This window comes from Lissotriton helveticus, chromosome 10, assembly GCF_964261635.1.
Source record: "Lissotriton helveticus chromosome 10, aLisHel1.1, whole genome shotgun sequence".
In the NCBI taxonomy this organism is placed as follows: domain Eukaryota; kingdom Metazoa; phylum Chordata; class Amphibia; order Caudata; family Salamandridae; genus Lissotriton; species Lissotriton helveticus.
In genome coordinates this window covers 173,109,672-173,127,906 of record NC_136071.1, presented here as the reverse complement: position 1 = coordinate 173,127,906, position 18,235 = coordinate 173,109,672, and the positions used below count along the sequence as shown (strand labels likewise).

At 46.2% G+C, this 18,235-nt stretch overlaps 1 protein-coding gene across 2 annotated transcripts in view; it reads right to left on the bottom strand.

The window, feature by feature from the left end:
- SLC29A4 (solute carrier family 29 member 4) overlaps positions 1-18,235 on the bottom strand; it is a 197,284-nt gene that overhangs the window by 87,392 nt on the left and 91,657 nt on the right. For both annotated transcript variants that reach the window (XM_078665017.1, XM_078665018.1), the window contains exon 2: positions 11,060-11,295. In XM_078665017.1, coding sequence (XP_078521143.1) covers positions 11,060-11,285 — 226 coding nt within the window. In that variant the 5' untranslated portion in view covers positions 11,286-11,295. The remainder of the gene's footprint in view (positions 1-11,059; positions 11,296-18,235) is intronic.

The following is an 18,235-nucleotide window of genomic DNA, read 5'->3' as shown; positions in this document are numbered from 1 at the left end:
TAAAGAAGCATGACAAAGTTAAATGAATAAGAATAACAAGATAACAAGAGCACTTATGAGAAACAGTAACTACAGTAAGAAGAGTAAATATCTCTGAGCCCGACTGCAATAGATTTCACCGATTAATCTCAATGAATGTAACCAGATAATGAGTAAATTGAGTGCTTAATGTGAGCCAGTGGTTTCCGTTGCTCAGCACCAGCACTTAATCATCAACACCGGTGCTTATAGCGCAAGCCAAACTCAATCAAATTGGAGCGCTTATCATGAGCACCAGTTAAGGACACACTCACTTTTTGTAGGCACAGGAGTTTAAGTGATTTACCCAGATTGTTGAGCCGAGACTACATTTTCCCCCAGCTCCGAAGTCTGCACCTCTGTCCATTACGCCACATCCTCTCCCTATTCACGGTAAGTAGTTGATCGTGCAAGCAGACTAAATATGTATGCTTCAGGGCAGAGACAGTAGAGCCGGCAGATTGAGAGAAACAAATAAAAGAATGCGTGCAAATACCTTCAGGGCTGTATTAAGGCAGTTCAGTTTATCACGTAGGACATAAGGCAGACTCAGGGCTTCAACCGGTAGATACGGGAAAAACTGTAGTTTCCAGGAACCATGAGAGACTCCAAGGAGGGGGGGGGGGCAGTTTGGGCCGTCCACAATGCCTGCGCTGTGCAGATCCACACTCGTTCTCCTATCTTTCGTTCGGCTCAGCTCCTGCCCCGTCTCTCCAATGAGGTTATTGAGGGGGTGGTGGGGGAGGACACCGAGTCACCTCGTTAGGACGCCAGTGTTCCCCTATGACCCTCTCGTGCCAGGTCCCGAGCGCTGCGCCCAGTCCGAGTGTACAGGCTGGGCGAGGGCGCACAGGCGATGCGTGCAAGGACAAGGACGCCTCCGCAGACCCCCGCCGTGCCTAGAACGGGGTCCGCCAGCATGATGAGGGAGACAGAGGCAGTGGACGAATGCAGGCACACCCGTAACGGGCACCAGTCTTTTGATCCGAGTCACCCCACTCAGACCACATGCAGGGTGTCAGCGCCCGCGGCGGCGGTCCCAGGCAGACCAGACACCCTCGGTACACCGCCGCTGCCCCGGTCGCGGCAACCAACACAGGCGCTAGTGTCCCACAGAGGGCTACGGGCATCAAGCCTCCGCGTTGTGCCCTCCTGCCGATCAAGGGGCAGATCCCGGGCTGCACGGCAGAGGCTGCAGCCCTGATGGGCAGACTACCGGCACTCTCAGAAAGCCCCGCAGGTCGCACGGAGGACAGCCTCGCCAGCCACCATAACAGGCTTGCCTCCACCGACCAGGGCACAGTCGATGCTCCAATGAGAGCCGCAGGGGTTCAGCCGCCGCCCAGGGCTCCTTCGATGCTCCAGCGAGATCCGCAGGGGTCCAGCCGCCGCCCAGGGCTCTGACGATGCTCCAGTGGGATCCGCAGGGGTCCAGTCGCCGCCCAGGGCTCCGTCGTTGCTCCAGTGCTCCGTCGATGCTCCAGTGCTCCAGCCGCCACCCAGGGCTCCGTCGATGCTCCAACGAGATCTGCAGGGGTCCAGCCGCCAGAACTGCAGGTAACATTCAGTAAATCCAATACTGTTTTGAGATCCAGTTACTTGTGTTACAACCCGTTACTTGTAGATAATCCAGTTACTTGTTTTCCTCGGCGTAGATGGGTGCTATCAGGGATAGATCCGTGACAGGGATCCCCAGCACTGGGAGCTCTGGGCTAGAGCTCCTACCAGGCGGCCATCTTGCATAGATCTCCTAGAACACATCACCAAAGGACGGTCCCCCACCTCACACACACCAGGATGCACCACAACCCCCAACTCTATTCCCCAATATAACCCACCCTGCCCAACTCAACAGCGGAATAACACACACCCCTCGCATACCCCCAATGCTATAGTTAGCCAAACACCCAACGTAATCCCCCCACACCCCTCTCACATTGACGAAGATCGTCCCCCTTCACACATCCCAATTACCCCCACCCCTCCTCCCACCCATCCCACACCTCCTACGAGTCTCACTGAACGCACAACCGCCCGGAACATATCCCCCTACCCCCATGGCAGATCTCCCTCCCACCCTATCTCCCCCCCCACTCTCACGCCCCACTTCTCCACCCTCCCAAACAGACATACAGAACATACCGTAACATCCTCCCCTCTCTCCCCCCCCACACTCAGCCCCCAATACCTTCCTACCTCCCCTATTGTCTTCAGTCTTCACTCTCCCTTCAACTCACCGGCATCGCCTCCCACCGACATCTCCGCCCCTCCGTCCCAGCCTACCCTGACTTCACCCACACTCCTCGCCCACATTATCTCCCAGCCTTCGACTGCCACCCCACCCACTACTACCGCAGAACACTCCTCTAATGACTGCATACCCCACCCCCCCCCGTCACCAGCTCGCTCTCCAGCTCCCTAGTCAACAACGCCACGGCCCTCATCTCCAACGCTAGCCCCAACCCACCGCTGGACCTGATCTTAACAACCCTCCTACAAGTCAAAGACGAGCTCCGGACCATCAAAGAATTCCTCCACATACACCCCAGACAACCCCGATTTACAACCAACACCTCCGTATCCAACAAACGCCACACCTTCCTCACAGGCCCTCGCACTCAGCACGCTCCAGGGGTGAGACGGCTGGGCGCATACTCTCCACGTTGGCCCACTATCCCCGACCGCAATAACATACACCGCCCTCGTCGCGCCCATAACTCCCTGTCGGATCATGACTTAGACACCCTCCTCCGCTCATTTGGCCCTGGCCCGGTAAAGCACACAGCGTCCACACAACGCCCCATACCCACAATTCTCACAAATCCCATTAGGCACCCAACCCTAAGCAGCAGAAGCTCCGTCCCCAACAATCTCAGAAAAATACCCCTCGCTCTAGAACACCCGACCGCCCTTCTCACCCCCAAACTCAAATGCATCCTACTCAACTGCAGATCGGCCCAAAGGCACTCCTCCAACATTGCAGATCTCGTCATATCAATGGATCTTGACCTAGCAATTTTGACTGAAACTTGGCTAACTGATGCCTCTACACCTATTATGGACATACTAGTACCCCCCAATTACCACATCATTAGACTCGACAGGACCGGCAAGACGGGCGGGGGAATCGCATGCATATTCAGGAGCAGCCTCTCTGTTGCTAAAGTCTCTTCCCCCTCCCTCACGTCTTGTGAACTCTTCTGTCTTGATATCTCCAGCGAAGGCAAACCAGTATGTGCTCTACATCTCATCTATCACCCACCTGGGGATAACCTCATCTTCACCCAACAACTCATGGACACGATCTCATCCAACGCTGGTCGGCAGATCACACAAATCTACCTGGGTGACTTCAATCTCCACTGGAACGATCAGAAAGACGCAGTGGTGAATAGTCTCAAAACTTTCCTTAGCGCGCTTGACCTCACCCAAATATGCAACAGCCCTACACATGACAAAGGCTCCATACTTGATCTCATCATCGCCAACGAAGACTCTACCCAACTAGGGGCAATCCAACCTTGTGATTGGTCAGACCACCACATTATCACCTTCTTCATTAAGGAAAAAATCAAACCAACCACGGCTCAACCCACCAAATCTACGATCTGGAAAAGGGACATGAATAATCTGAACCCCAACTCCCTGCCTACCCACCTCTCCAATCGCCTCCTTCCCCCTCCTGACGCCTCTGATGTTCAATCACTGACTGACCACTACCTCGATGCTATGAACTCAATAATTAATGAAGCCGCCCCACTGCAACTAAAGAGAGTCTCCACTAAGATCTCGAACCCTTGGTATGACGGCAGACTCAATGAAGACAGGCGTGCTATGCGAATGGCAGAGCGCACATGGAGATCTGACCCCTCATCACGGCATCGCAAAACGCTTAAGAACAAGAGAAATGCCTACTTTAGGAAAATCAAGCGTGCAAAAGCTGACTTCTTCAGCCTTCAGTTGGACCAAGCAAAAAACAGACCAAGAATACTGTTCGAACTAGTCAAAACTCAAACGAAGACGCAACCCTTACTATCAAACGACACAACAAACGACATCCCACACTGTGAAGACTTTTCTGCCTTCTTTAAGCTAAAGACCGACAACATAAGGTGTGACCTCCTTAATGATGTAAGTCGATACCCGAGCCACATCAAAAACCCGACACCCAACCTAAAAATAACGCATCTTGGTCGTCATTCGACACCTACTCTGAAGAAGCAATACACAAGCTGCTCGGCACCTTGAAACCATCTAATCACCTCACAGACCCCCTACCTGCTAATGCTGTAAGAGACTTCACCCCCGTACTCCTCCCACTCTGGACTAAAATCATTAACAGCTCCCTTCAGCAAGGTCTCATCCCAGACTCCCTCAATGTGGGGCAAGTCACGCCTATACTCAAGAAACCTACAGCTGACCCGTCTGACCTGAACAATTACCGCCCTATCACCAATATCCCCACCCTGGCCAAACTGCTGGAAAAATGTGTGCAACTCCAACTAACAAAGCATATTGACCGATTCGAACTCCTCGACCCTCATCAATCAGGCTTCCGAGCGAAACACAGCACGGAAACGGCCATGACACACATAATTGATGACGCCCTCCAAATCCTTGATCGCAACGACTCCTGTCTCCTCATCCTCCTGGACCTCTCCTCAGCATTTGACACGGTCAAACATGAGAACCTATTGGAGCTCCTAAATACCAGAATGGGCTTATCAGGGACTGTGCTCAAATGGTTCACTTCCTTCCTTTACAACCGGTCTCAGAAGTTCAAGATCAACAATGTGCTGTCCTCACCTGTGCCAGTAGATTTAGGCGTCCCACAAGGATCTTCCCTCTCACCCACGCTGTTCAACCTCATCATGGAACCACTTGCTTCCTTGCTCCAAGCTTCCAATGTACACTTCCATATGTATGCCGATGACACTCAACTTTACCTAAAGGTACAATCCCCGGAAGATATCAAACTTCTGAACTACACACTCAGAAACACCCAATCGTGGTTGGCCGACAATCACCTCAAACTAAATGCGCTGAAAACTGAGTTCCTACTGATATCACCCCCTGCGAAAACTACCACCACCCAAATCTGGCTCAATCACCTAACAGCATTCAATGTCCAACCCACCATCGTGGACTCTGCGAAATCCTTAGGCATCACACTTGACGCAAAGCTCAATATGCAACAGCACATTAGCAAAGCAACGAAAGGAGCCAACTTTCAAATCAACACTATGAGGAAACTCAAACCCTTCCTCCCAGCCAAGGACTTCCAAACTGCTGTACAAGCCCTAGTCATCCCCCGCATAGACTACGGAATTGTGGCTCTCAGCGGACTCCCTCTAACAACAACCGCACCCCTAAGAGCCTCCTTGAATGCTGCTGCAAGACTCATTACTGGCTCAAGGAAACACTCTCACATAACTCCTGACTTGAAATCCCTGAAATGGCTTCCCTTTGAAGCCAGAATGCAGCTGAAAATTGCCGTTATGACACACGCGGCCATACACCTCAAGGCACCCATCTACCTCACTCAAAAGTTGTCTATATCAGGAGGCTCGAGATCCAATAGAAGTGCAAAAAGTCTGCTCCTGAAACCTCGCAGATTCCGTAAGGAAAAAACTTATAAACGCTCCTTCTCAGGGATGGCACCCAGGATCTGGAATGCACTCCCTCCGGAAACGAGGCTTATCTCCTCCACTGCACTCTTCAAGAAAGAAGTGAAAGCCATCCTTATGGCCAAGTTCACCTGAATCTTACTGTTGTAGTTCAGAGACTTTGCATCGACTTTGTAACATTGATTATTTGATGGTCCAATAACTTTATACTCATGCATGACTGTGATCTTATTATGCTACCCATTACTATACGGTGCACATCTCCCCCTGATCCCCCTACCCCTTGTTCTCTGGATCTCTAAGTAAGTGATATAGATATCCTTTTAGCCTGAGCCCTCCTGATTCCTTCTGCAGCTGGATCAAAGACTCTGCACCATTTTATATTATTGTCTATTTTAAGTGTTTATTGGTACCTGCTGATCTACATTGTAGCTGGATCAAAGACTCTGCACCGCCTTATATTGTTATATTTATAACAGCACATGACTGCTATTCTAGCATGCTAGCGTTTACTATACTGTACCCAATTATTATGTTTATTCACCCTCCTGTTTCCCACTCCTGTTGCCCCCTGTGAAGCGCTATGATATCTGTAAAGATCTTGTTCGCGCTATATAAAACTTTGAATAAATAAATACATAAATAAATCTTGTTTTCAGTAGCGCTAACAAGAGAAATGGGCTGGTGCAAGCTGCCTCCTGATGAGAACCAGAGCACTTTTTTTTTTTTTTTTTACAAATTAACCACTGCTCAAGACACCTGGATGCATCTAAATCTCACTAATAGCTCTGAATAGATTAAAGTCTAAAAATTGTCATTTACTACTAAATAACAGAGAAGTGCAATAAAGGGATCTGTGTGGACATTGTGTTTGCAAGTATAGCACACATTTTCTGTTAAATAAAATTAATCATTTTGAACATCAATGGCAATGAAGAAGTAGAGAATCTCCAGCAGTAATTAAGTGAAAGTAATTGCAACCATTTAATGAGCCACAAGATGTCTCTTAAATGCAACTGAGGAAATTAAAAAAAAAGTGTTTGGGCAGGAGATGAAACACAATAGACACTCATCACAAGAGCAAAGGGTATCAAAATGGACACAAATAAGAGCTAAAGGTTTTAACCCCTTTTTGTGTCCTTTGGGATTCCCTTTGCTCTTGTGATGAGTGTCTGTGTGTTTCATCTCCTGCCCATACACTTTTGTTTAATTAAACCTCAACTGGGATCTCAACTGGTGTGTCAAATGTAGCACTTGCATGGCATTTTTTAGCTACACAAATGTTGTCGAGGACAACCTGGAACAATTGAGATTAAGGAAGAAATGAAGTATTCTGAGCTTTCCAGCTCACAATGTTGGAAAATGTCTGGTATTACTGCATTCTCCTCTGTTCCGACCTGCATAAATCATAATGAGGTGGTGTTAACATACTGGGTAAGAACCAAATCTCAAGATATTGGTGCTTTCTTTGGTGGTATTACCTTTTAGTGTTACAGAGACTCTTGTAATAAGGGACATATCATCTATGACAAAGGATATTTTTAAAAGATGATTTTTACTTAAAAAGTGACATGTTATTGGGAAAAAAGGAGCCAAAGTTGGGAAGGTCAATATTGTTAAATGTAGAATGAAAGCAGCGGTTTTTATTACAATAAAGGCCTCTATTCTGAATGCAATCTCAGCAGATATATTTCACAACGTATCGAATTTTTTAATATTTGACTTCTTAAATCATAATTCTTGTCAGAAAATGTAGTTTAAGAGGACATCTAATTTGGAAATGAAACATGTACACTTTCATTAAGTATAAAAAAAAAAAGGAAAACCACAAGCAAACGTCAAAAGGATAAGGGCATCCCTAGACAAATGAAGAAGTATGCATCCGCAAGATGGGGAAGTGTCCATTCTGCTCCAGGGAACATATCTGGGTAACATCCTATACTCCACTGAATACAAATCTTACAAATAAGATTTCATCACTAGAAGTAGGAGCCTCATTTACTGTTAACTGGGTCCTCAAGTGGGAATTAAAACCCACAGATTGAGTTCTACTTTTAATACCCATATTTTGAGATTTTACTTCATTGGACAGACATTACCTCCTAATCTTCAACTGTGATTTAATGCTTCTGTTTATTACTTACACACAAAAGACAACACCATTACATTCAAGACATATAAAATCCACCTCCAGTAGTTTGGTATTTGATTTAATAATTGTTATGTGTGAGAGAACAGCATCGTGATTCACTCAGAAGTGATGCTCCCTTACCAAACTTTACAAAGTGTAGAGAGAAGGGGAGAGAGAGAGGGAGAGAGAATGAGAGAGCTAAAAGATGTATACATAACAAACCCTCCTAAATTATTTATGTTTCAGCAGAGACCCAAGACATCACAGGTAGACCAGTTTCTCTACTGAAGTTGAATGGGGCCTTTGTACAACGATCTACAGTGTCATACACTCCAAAAAGCAAGCTTTTAAGTTGTGTACTAGAGGCATATACTCTTATTTTTCTTCATTAAATAGGGATGCCAATTATCAGATGCACCTAAGGAGATGTGAAATAAGTTGGTCAACCTAGGGAACACCAAGTTTGGTAGTCCCCATTCTGATGGGCTGTATCACAGCGTGTCTCTCCACAACCCGATAATAATTGTTACGTCACATGAAACCATGCTTTCCATTGGTGGTAACAGATCTCATGCATTAAAGCAAAGAGAAACATTTGCGTGACCTGCTGAGGACCCTACACCAAACATCAAGAAGGGATGTACTATTGAAGAATTTGTGTTGTTTTAAAAAAAAAGTATAGCATTGAAGTTGAAAACCCACATCAAGCTGCACTGTCTAGCCTGATGTAGGACAGAACAAGATGTTCTTGGCTCTATTGAAGTTGCTTGTGGGATTCAGGAGAGCTGTTAATAAAAGCAGCAAGTAGAGAGTGGGTGGTTACATTAGACAAGCATACAAACTACAAATGAGCAAACCTGCAGACACTTTATGTGAGTAGAGGATAAATAGAATTGAAAGACCCTTTTGCATATCTTCAAACAAGAACTTGATTTGCTGGTTAAAATTGAGATTAGCGAATGGACTGCAGCAGGTTTTGATCAAAGAGAGGACTGTTTCGTTTCTCATTTTAAAAACAGGAAGAATTAGGAAAACTACTGAATCTAAAAATCTAACTACAGAAGTTGTCAACAAATTAGGATGCAGAAAAGGATAAAAAAAAGTTTTCTTTCTTAAATGATCTCCAAATTGCTAATGTGGCCAATGCTAAGCTGATGTATGAAACAAGGTGAAAGGGAAGTTATCATGGTTGGGATTGGTTATAACTAATCTTGGCCCATGCTGGGAACTGTAAACCCTATTTAGGATCTACAAACCTGACTGCAACGGCAGCATATTTTTGTATTTCAGGGAGGGTCCCTGTGTCCCACCCACCTCAGCCAGGGTGTCAAGGCATTTCTCCACAAGCCTTTAAGGCTACTTCATTTTTTTTCAGGATGTGGCAACAGGGTACTGGCATCCTTTTAATGTGCATTTTTTTCTTCAAGCGGAAGCATGATCACAAATCTTCTGGTCTGTTACCCTGGGTTTGTGTTTGCATGCGCAAAATTGATTATGAGATAAAAATCTCGATTGTCCAATCAGATATTTTTTGTTTCTTTTTTTTATTTGGGACTGCTGATGATCTGCAAACCCTTATTCATTGACCATTTGCAGATTAATGGTCTAGATATCTCTAAATAATTTACAATTTGACTCAACTGCAGGTCTACCAAAACTACTTTTGTAATACCTCTTTCTGAACATCTTACACCAAACCAAGCGAGGGCACTTCCTTGGGAAAAGATCTACTTTCGTGCCAAGTGTGGTGTAATTCGGTTCATGTGTTTTTTCTGTAATGGAGAGTGGAAATTTCTATTGGAATAGGCAACCTGCTTGAATGATCTGCCCGAAACTTGCTATACAGAATCCAAATTGGATAACCATTTGTTTCTATGTGTATATTGAAAGTACCCTGGCATACAATAGGTGTTCTGAGGCATATAATAACAGAAATGTAATTTATATATTGATGGAATTGTTGATGATTTGTTAACTTTCACAGTCACATTGATGGGATTGATACCTCCTGGTGCATTATTTAAGTCTCCAGGTGTAGGATTTACAGTGACCATTCTTTCAGTGGGTAACACCGCATCAGGTAACAATTGCTTCTGTTATCACACAGTTATTTTCCTTGCCTGCATGAAGTATTTGAATCATGTATACATTTACTGAAAGGAGACTACATTCATGATCTGTAGTGTATCAGGGATGATGGAATAGTGGAGTAAAGGAAAACGTGCTTGCGAGCTCTGTGGCAGACCTTTAGATCTGATCTTTAGAGAATATAATAAAATGTGTTCTCACTACATATTGCTTCTATACTGCTTCTACTGTATTTGCAGATTTCTAACCATGTTCTCACTTCTGCCACACTAAAACGTCAACAACAAGTTTTACTGTCATAGCCACCCCAAACGAATCCTAGCTCTCCTTTAAACTATTAGCAACGATTTAAGTATCTTTGAAATTCTTGGTTTTAAGACAAATGGCATCATGTTCACAGTAATCAACTCATCGTTGGCAAGACAGTGTACTAAACACATAGTTCAATGGAGGTAGGGAGATATATGCAAGGAATGAACATGGTGGGACATAATACAGTAAAGTGCAACACAACAAATCTCCTGTGTCATCTCTTTGCTATTTTCTCTAGTTGTGTCATGAAAATGGATAGCCTGCTTGTGACTCAGAAACTTATGTTTGTGATTTATATTCCAGTCAATTTCAGTTTTAAAAACGTATTTGGTTTAAACATCTGCTAAAATAGGGTTGCAGGACAAACACCCAACATAAAAAGATTTTTGCAGACATTCCGCTCAAACCCTTTATTTTTTCTTTGCAATAAACGTCTTCCACAATCGAAGGTGGGGGAAGATGGGAAACTGCAAATTGAGGGGAGATTGAAAATTTCTTTCGTCTTCAAGAGCAAAGTTTAAAACTTTACCTACCCCTTATATAAATAAGGGCTTCAATTATCAATGCATGTGCATTGAGCTGATGTGAAAGCTCCTTTCTGATTGGTCAAATAGAATATTTTATTCATTTTTCATTCATTGCAGCTGACTCATACTGATGAACACGCCAAACACAATGTGGTGTTCTGAGATTCATCTATTACATTCATTCTTTAACTCAATGTGGTATTCTGAGATTCCTTTATGCATTCATTCTTAAACACAATGTGATACCCTGAGATTCATCTATGCATTAATTCAAAATACAATGTGGTATTCTGAGGTTCATCGATTGCATTAATTCTTCGTGATGTTTCGTGATCATTCTCTAGGCCTTCACTTACGGGTTTCTGGGAGGTCCCCTGAGGCAGATGCCCTCTTGCGGGATTCGGATACCAAGCTCTCTCCTGGTTCCATGAAGGTGAGGACACCCTTGGTCTGGCTCCCTTTTGCCTGCAGTTCTTCCTCTTCCAGCTGGTAGCTGTCAAAGCTGAAGCTCATCACCACATTGCCTTCTGGGGTTACCGCTGGACTGAACTCCTTGTAACGATCTCCTCGCACTGAGCCCATTGCGGCTAACCTAAAATAAAAAAAAGAGTTGACAGCGACCAGATTCTGTTTCCATCTCCAGATACGCGTATGCCTCAAAGCCACTTTGCCTCTTACAATAAGCCCACTGCAAAGCACACAGCTGACAGACTAACTCAACACCACATAATATCAGTAACAGTAAGACTAAGGAACCAGATGACAAACACCTTCACCCAACCCCAACTGTTGGCTCTGCGAGCATCCCTAATCTCCTCATACTTGCTCCAGTTTGTCCTAAATTCATCACCTGCACTCTGTTGGAAATTTACATTTTGATGACCACCTGTCAGAAGTCAGAAATTGTGAGTACATAGAGCGCATGAAGAGAGACAACGTGAGCGTACAACCACAAATGAAACTTCTATAGCAGATGCTCTCTGTTTACACCACAAAATCCTGATGTCTCACTTTCTCCCACACCCCTCCATAAAGCAGGACTTTTGATTAATGGTAGAATTATTTTTAGAGTGATCCAGGCGTTGGCTTGCAGTGATTCAGACCTTTATGGTGATCCGTGGCCAGCACTCTCTAGCTTTCACCCAAATTGGTGTCAATGTATAGTTCTTATAGGCTTAGATGGAGATTTCTGTCTACAACTTAGACAGACCCTTAAATACATTATTATAGTTTTGGGGCCACCCACTTACACAGTTCAAAATAATATTGGTTTATGGGGGGGAAACATCTATTAAACTATTCCAAAGTCCGCGCTTCCTTAAAGCAAGTCATTGTAATGACTTGCATTGTAATCAAATTCGTGGTAACTGTATTGTTAAACTATGCATGGTTTTGGCATGCTTTGTAACAGATCCTATTCGTGTATTGGACTTAAATTTTTGCTGTCCTTTGAGCAGGTCGATATCTTTGAGTGAAGGTACTTAATGGATGGCTTATAATAGCTTATTCACCACAAAATGTCTGGCTTATCCAGAAAATCCCCAAACCGCTTTCATTTTTTTCTACCGGTAATAGGTCATGGCATGGGTTTACCCACCCAGAGACCATACATTTTGGAAGAAAGCGCGCTATGAAATACCACTGCAGACTCACTTGGAGGCATAATTCTGCTTGTGTTCGCCAAATCTACAATATAAAGCACAGTGTAAGTGATGTGCTTCATTCTGTTTGGACACACCTGACACTCATCCAAGTGCTCATGAATCCAGGCCCTTTAGGCCAAATCAATCCCTTGAGAAGACTGATTTGAGAGTACCCCCGCATTCACTAGATCCACAAATCCAGATTGTCAGTTGCCTTTCCCACTATGTGATGGAAAATGACTGGAGCTTGGGAATTACACTTTAGGGATTTGTCTAAAACTATAAAATGCTAGAGTATAGATCACTGTTGTATTCCTCTAATCCTCATGGGCCACATAGTGGCATGTTGCAAACCAGTTTGTGCACAGGTGCGCATTGCTGAGCCCCTGAAGTTTTTTAGTCGTGCAGTGCCCAGCGTGTGAACAGGAGCAAATTGTACATGCTACAGCCCCTGGAGTCCTCTGCGGTGCCATGCCCAGTGTGTGCACAGGTACACATTGTTCATGCTACAGCCCCATGAGTCTTTAGCTGTGCGATGCCCAGTGTTTGCACAGATGTGGATTGTTCATGCTACAGCCCCAGGAGTCTTTAGCTGTGCAGTGCCCACTGTTTGCACAGGTTTGCATTGCTCATGCTACAGCCCCTGGAGTCTTTAGCTCTGCGGTGCCCAGTTTTTACACAGGTGCCCATTGTTCATGCTACAGCCCCTGGAGTCTTTAGCTGTGCGGTGCCCAGTGTTTGCACAGGTGTCAATTGTTCATACTACAGCCTCTGGAGTCTTTAGTTGTGCGGTGCCTAGTTTTTGCACAGGTGCCCATTGTTCACGCAGCAGACCTTAAAGTCCTTCATTTTGCAGTTCTCAGTATTTGCACAGGTGCCCATTGTTCATGCTACAGCCCTTGAAGTCTTTAGTTTTGCAGTGCTCAGTGTTTGCACAGGTGCGTATTGTTCATGCTACAATCCCTGGAGTCCCCTTATGTGCCATGCCCAGTGTTGGAACAGGTGCACTTTGTTCATGATACAGCCCCTTGAGTCTTTAGCTGTGCTGTGCTCAGAGTTTGCACAGGTGTGCATTGTTCATGCTACAACCCCAATAGTCTTTAGTTGTGAGGTGCACAGTTTTTGCACAGGTGCCCATTGTTTACGCAGCAGCCCTTTAAGTCAGTTTTGCGGTGCTCAGTGTTTGCACAGGTGCCCATTGTTAATGCTACAACCCCAGGAGTCTTTAGTTGTGCGGTGACCCGTGTTTGCACAGGTTTGCATTGTTCATGCTACAGCCCCTGGAGTCTTTAACTGTGCGATGCTCAGTGTTTGAACAGGTTTGCATTCTTCATGCTACAGCCCCTAGAGTCTTTAGCTGTGCGGTGCCCAGTGTTTGCACAGGTTAGCATTGTTCATGCTACAGCCCCTGGAGACTTCTAGCTGTGCATTGCCCAGTTTTTGCACATGTGCTCATTGTTCATGCTACAGCCCCTGGAGTCTTTAGTTGTGCGGTGCCAGTTCTTGCACAGGGGCCCATTGTTCATGCTACAGCCTCTGGAGTCTTCTAGCTGTGCAGTGCCCAGTTTTTGCACAGGTGCCCATTGTTCATGCTACAGCCCCTGGAGTCTTTAACTGTGCGGTGCCTAGTTTTTGCACAGGTGCCCATTGTTCATGCTACAGCCTCTGGAGTCTTTAGTTGTGTGGTGCCCAGTGTTTGCACAGGTGCCCATTGTTCACGCAGCAGCCTTTGAAGTCCTTCGTTTTGTGGTGCTCAGTGTTTGCACAGGTGCCCTATGTTCATGCTACAGCCCCTGGAGTCTTTAGTTGTGTGATGCCCAGTGTTGGCACATGTGCACATTGTTCATGCTACAGCCCCTGGAGCCTTTAGCTGTGTGGTGCCCAGTTTTTGCACAGGTGCCCATTGTTCATGCTACAGCCCCTGGAGTCTTTAGCTGTGTGGTGCCCAGTGTTTGCAAATGTGCTCATTGTTCATGCTACAGCCCCTGGAGTCTTTAGTTGTGCGATGACCAGTGTTTGCACAAGTGGTCATTGTTCATGCTACAGCCCCTGGAGTCTTTAGCTGTCCGGTGCCCAGTTTTTGCACAGGTGCCCATTGTTCATGCTACAACCCCTGGAGTCTTTAGCTGTACAGTGCCAGTTTTTGCACAGGGGCCCATTGTTCATGCTACATCCTCTGGAGTCTTCTAGCTGTGCAGTGCCCAGTTTTTGCACATGTGCTCATTGTTCATGCTACAGCCCTTGGAGACTTTAGCTGTGCGGTGCCCAGTTTTTGCACAGGTGCCCATTGTTCATGCTACAGCCTCTGGAGTCTTTAGTTGTGTGGTGCCCAGTGTTTGCACAGGTGCCCATTGTTCACGCAGCAGCCCTTGAAGTCCTTCGTTTTGCGGTGCTCAGTGTTTGCAAAGGTGCCCATTGTTCATGCTACAGCCATGGAGTCTTTAGTTGTGCCATGCCCAGTGTTTGCACATGTGTGCATTGTTCATGCTACAGCCCCTGGAGTCTTTAGCTGTGCGGTGCCCAGTTTTTGCACAGGGGCCCATTGTTCATGCTACAGCCTCTGGAATCTTTAGTTGTGCGATGCCCAGTGTTTGCACATGTGCTCATTGTTCATGCTACAGCCCCTGGAGTCTTTAGTTGTGTGGTGCCCAGTTTTTGCACAGGTGCCCATTGTTCACGCAACAGCCCTGAAGTCCTTCGTTTTGCGGTGCTCAGTGTTTGCACAGGAGCCCATTGTTCATGCTACAGCCCCCGGAGTCTTTAGTTATGCGATGCCCAGTGTTTGCACATGTGCGCATTGTTAATGTTACAGACCCTGGAGTCTTTAGCTGTGTGATGCCCAGTTTTGCACAGGTGCACATTGTTCAGGCTACAGCCTAAATAGTCTTTAGTTGTGCGGTCCCCAGTTTATACACAGGTGGCCATTGTTCAAGCTACAGCCCCTGGAGTCTTTAGCTGTGCGGTGCCTAGTTTTTGCACAGGTGCCCATTGTTCATGCTACTGCCTCTGGAGTCTTTAGTTGTGTGGTGCCCAGTGTTTGCACAGGTGCCCATTGTTCACGCAGCAGCCCTTGAAGTCCTTCGTTTTGCGGTGCTCAGTGTTTGCACAAGTGCCCATTGTTCATGCTACAGCCCCTGGAGTCTTTAGTTGTGTGAGGCCCAGTGTTGGCACATGTGCACATTGTTCATGCTACAGCCCCTGGAGCCTTTAGCTGTGCGGTGCCCAGTTTTTGCACAGATGCCCATTGTTCATGCTACAGCCCCTGGAGTCTTTAGCTGTGCAGTGCCCAGTGTTTCCACATGTGCTCATTGTTCATGCTACAGCCCCTGGAGTCTTTAGTTGTGCGATGACCAGTGTTTGCACAATTGCCCATTGTTCATGCTACAGCCCCTGGAGTCTTTAGCTGTCCGGTGCCCAGTTTTTGCACAGGTGCCCATTGTTCATGCTACAACCCCTGGAGTCTTTAGCTGTACGGTGCCAGTTTTTGCACAGGGGCCCATTGTTCATGCTAGATCCTCTGGAGTCTTCTAGCTGTGCAGTGCCCAGTTTTTGCACATGTGCTCATTGTTCACGCAGCAGCCCTTGAAGTCCTTCGTTTTGCGGTGCTCAGTGTTTGCACAGGTGCCCATTGTTCATGCTACAGCCCCTGGAGTCTTTAGTTGTGTGATGCCCAGTGTTGGCACATGTGCACATTGTTCATGCTACAGCCCCTGGAGCCTTTAGCTGTGCGGTACCCAGTTTTTGACAGGTGCCCATTGTTCATGCTACAGCCCCTGGAGTCTTTAGCTGTGCATTGCCCAGTGTTTGCACATGTGCTCATTGTTCATGCTACAGCCCCTGGAGTCTTTAGTTGTGCGATGACCAGTCTTCGCACAAGTGCTCATTGTTCATGCTACAGCCCCTGGAGTCTTTAGCTGTCCGGTGCCCAGTTTTTGCACAGGTGCCCATTGTTCATGCTACAACCCCTGGAGTCTTTAGCTGTACGGGCCAGTTTTTGCACATGGGCCCATTGTTCATGCTACATCCTCTGGAGTCTTCTAGCTGTGCAGTGCCCAGTTTTTGCACATGTGCTCATTGTTCATGCTACTGCCCTTGGAGTCTTTAGCTGTGCGGTGCCCAGTTTTTTCACAGGTGCCCATTGTTCATGCTACAGCCTCTGGAGTCTTTAGTTGTGTGGTGCCCAGTGTGTGCACAGGTGCCCATTGTTCACGCAGCAGCCCTTGAAGTCCTTCATTTTGCGGTGCTCAGTGTTTGCACAGGTGCCCATTGTTCATGCTACAGCCCCTGGAGTCTTTAGTTGTGCCATGCCCAGTGTTTGCACATGTGCGCATTGTTCATGCCACAGCCCCTGGAGTCTTTAGCTGTGCGGTGCCAGTTTTTGCACAGGGGCCCATTGTTCATGCTACAGCCTCTGGAGTCTTTAGTTGTGCGATTCCCAGTGTTTGCACATGTGCTCATTGTTCATGCTACAGCCCCTGGAGTCTTTAGTGTGTGGTGCCCAGTTTTTGCATAGGTGCCCATTGTTCACGCAACAGCCCTGAAGTCCTTCGTTTTGCGGTGCTCAGTGTTTGCACAGGTGCCCATTGTTCATGCTACAGCCCCCGGAGTCTTTAGTTGTGCGATGCCCAGTGTTTGCACATGTGCGCATTGTTAATGTTACAGACCCTGGAGTCTTTAGCTGTGTGATGCCCAGTGTTTGCACAGGTGCACATTGTTCAGGCTACAGCCTAAATAGTCTTAAGTTGTGCGGTCCCCAGTTTATGCACAGGTGGCCATTATTCAAGCTACAGCCTCTGGAGTCCTCTGCTGTGCCAGGCCAGTTTTCGCAAGGGTGCACTTTGATCATGCTACAACCCCTGGAGTATTTAGTTGTGAAGTGCCTATGGGACTGGTTCCTTTGTATGCACTATAGACCTTTTGTATGAGTCATCTTCTTTTTACGGGCCGTCTTTAGGGGGGTTTATGTCACGATATCAAGGTCAATAGTATCAAAGTTCCATGAATGTTGCAACCTCTGCATCACCTATCACTACTTCAGTATGCTAAGTGTACATTTACTATTCTTATACACATCTATTTGCTAGGCTTACTTTGCAATGTAGTACTTAGTTTTTTGTAGTGGATGTGATATTTTTGCTATGCGTGATATCCCATATGGTATAGTGAGGGTATACTCTCTGTGCATAAATCATAGCTGACAAGTTTCCAAGGTCCATGCGTGAGTTGCTGCTGCATTCTAGTTTTTTCTCTCAATTCTGGGACTTGTAGTTCTGTTGTATGATGGGAGAATGAGCAAAAGACTTTGAACCGCATCATATTTTATGGGTTCGTAAAAGGTTTTTAGACTATTGAATGTAAGAGGTTTTTAGACTATTGAGTGGATGGATTAGAATTTCTTGCATCACATACCACAAGCAATAGTCCACTCATCTAAAACATGCCAGCATAAGACGTTTTATAGCATCTTGTACTCCTTGAGGTGTAGGCATCAGAGGCCGGATTAGGGCAGCGTCCAGGGTCGGACTGGCCTATAGGTCAATTATAAAAAACACAGTTGATGGACAGAATGTAGAACAATGTCATACATTCACCCCAGTACAAGGATCTGGGCCTAAATCCATCGTTTTTTTGCACTCCACACCACCCTGGGTTAGACATTGGCTATATGCAAATCAGCTCTGACCCTGTGCCTCATGGGAACAGTCCAGTCCGAACTACCAAGCCATGTCTTTCTCAGACCGGAATCAAGCATCCAAGGACCGGTTTCTGGCTATCAGCCTTCATCAGCCTGGATAGCTTGACTCCAGTGGTGTGGAGAGCCTGGGACTCACGTCTGAGCATCCCCAGCCCACTCGGGGTGAAAATTGCAAAAAACACAGTTGATGGACA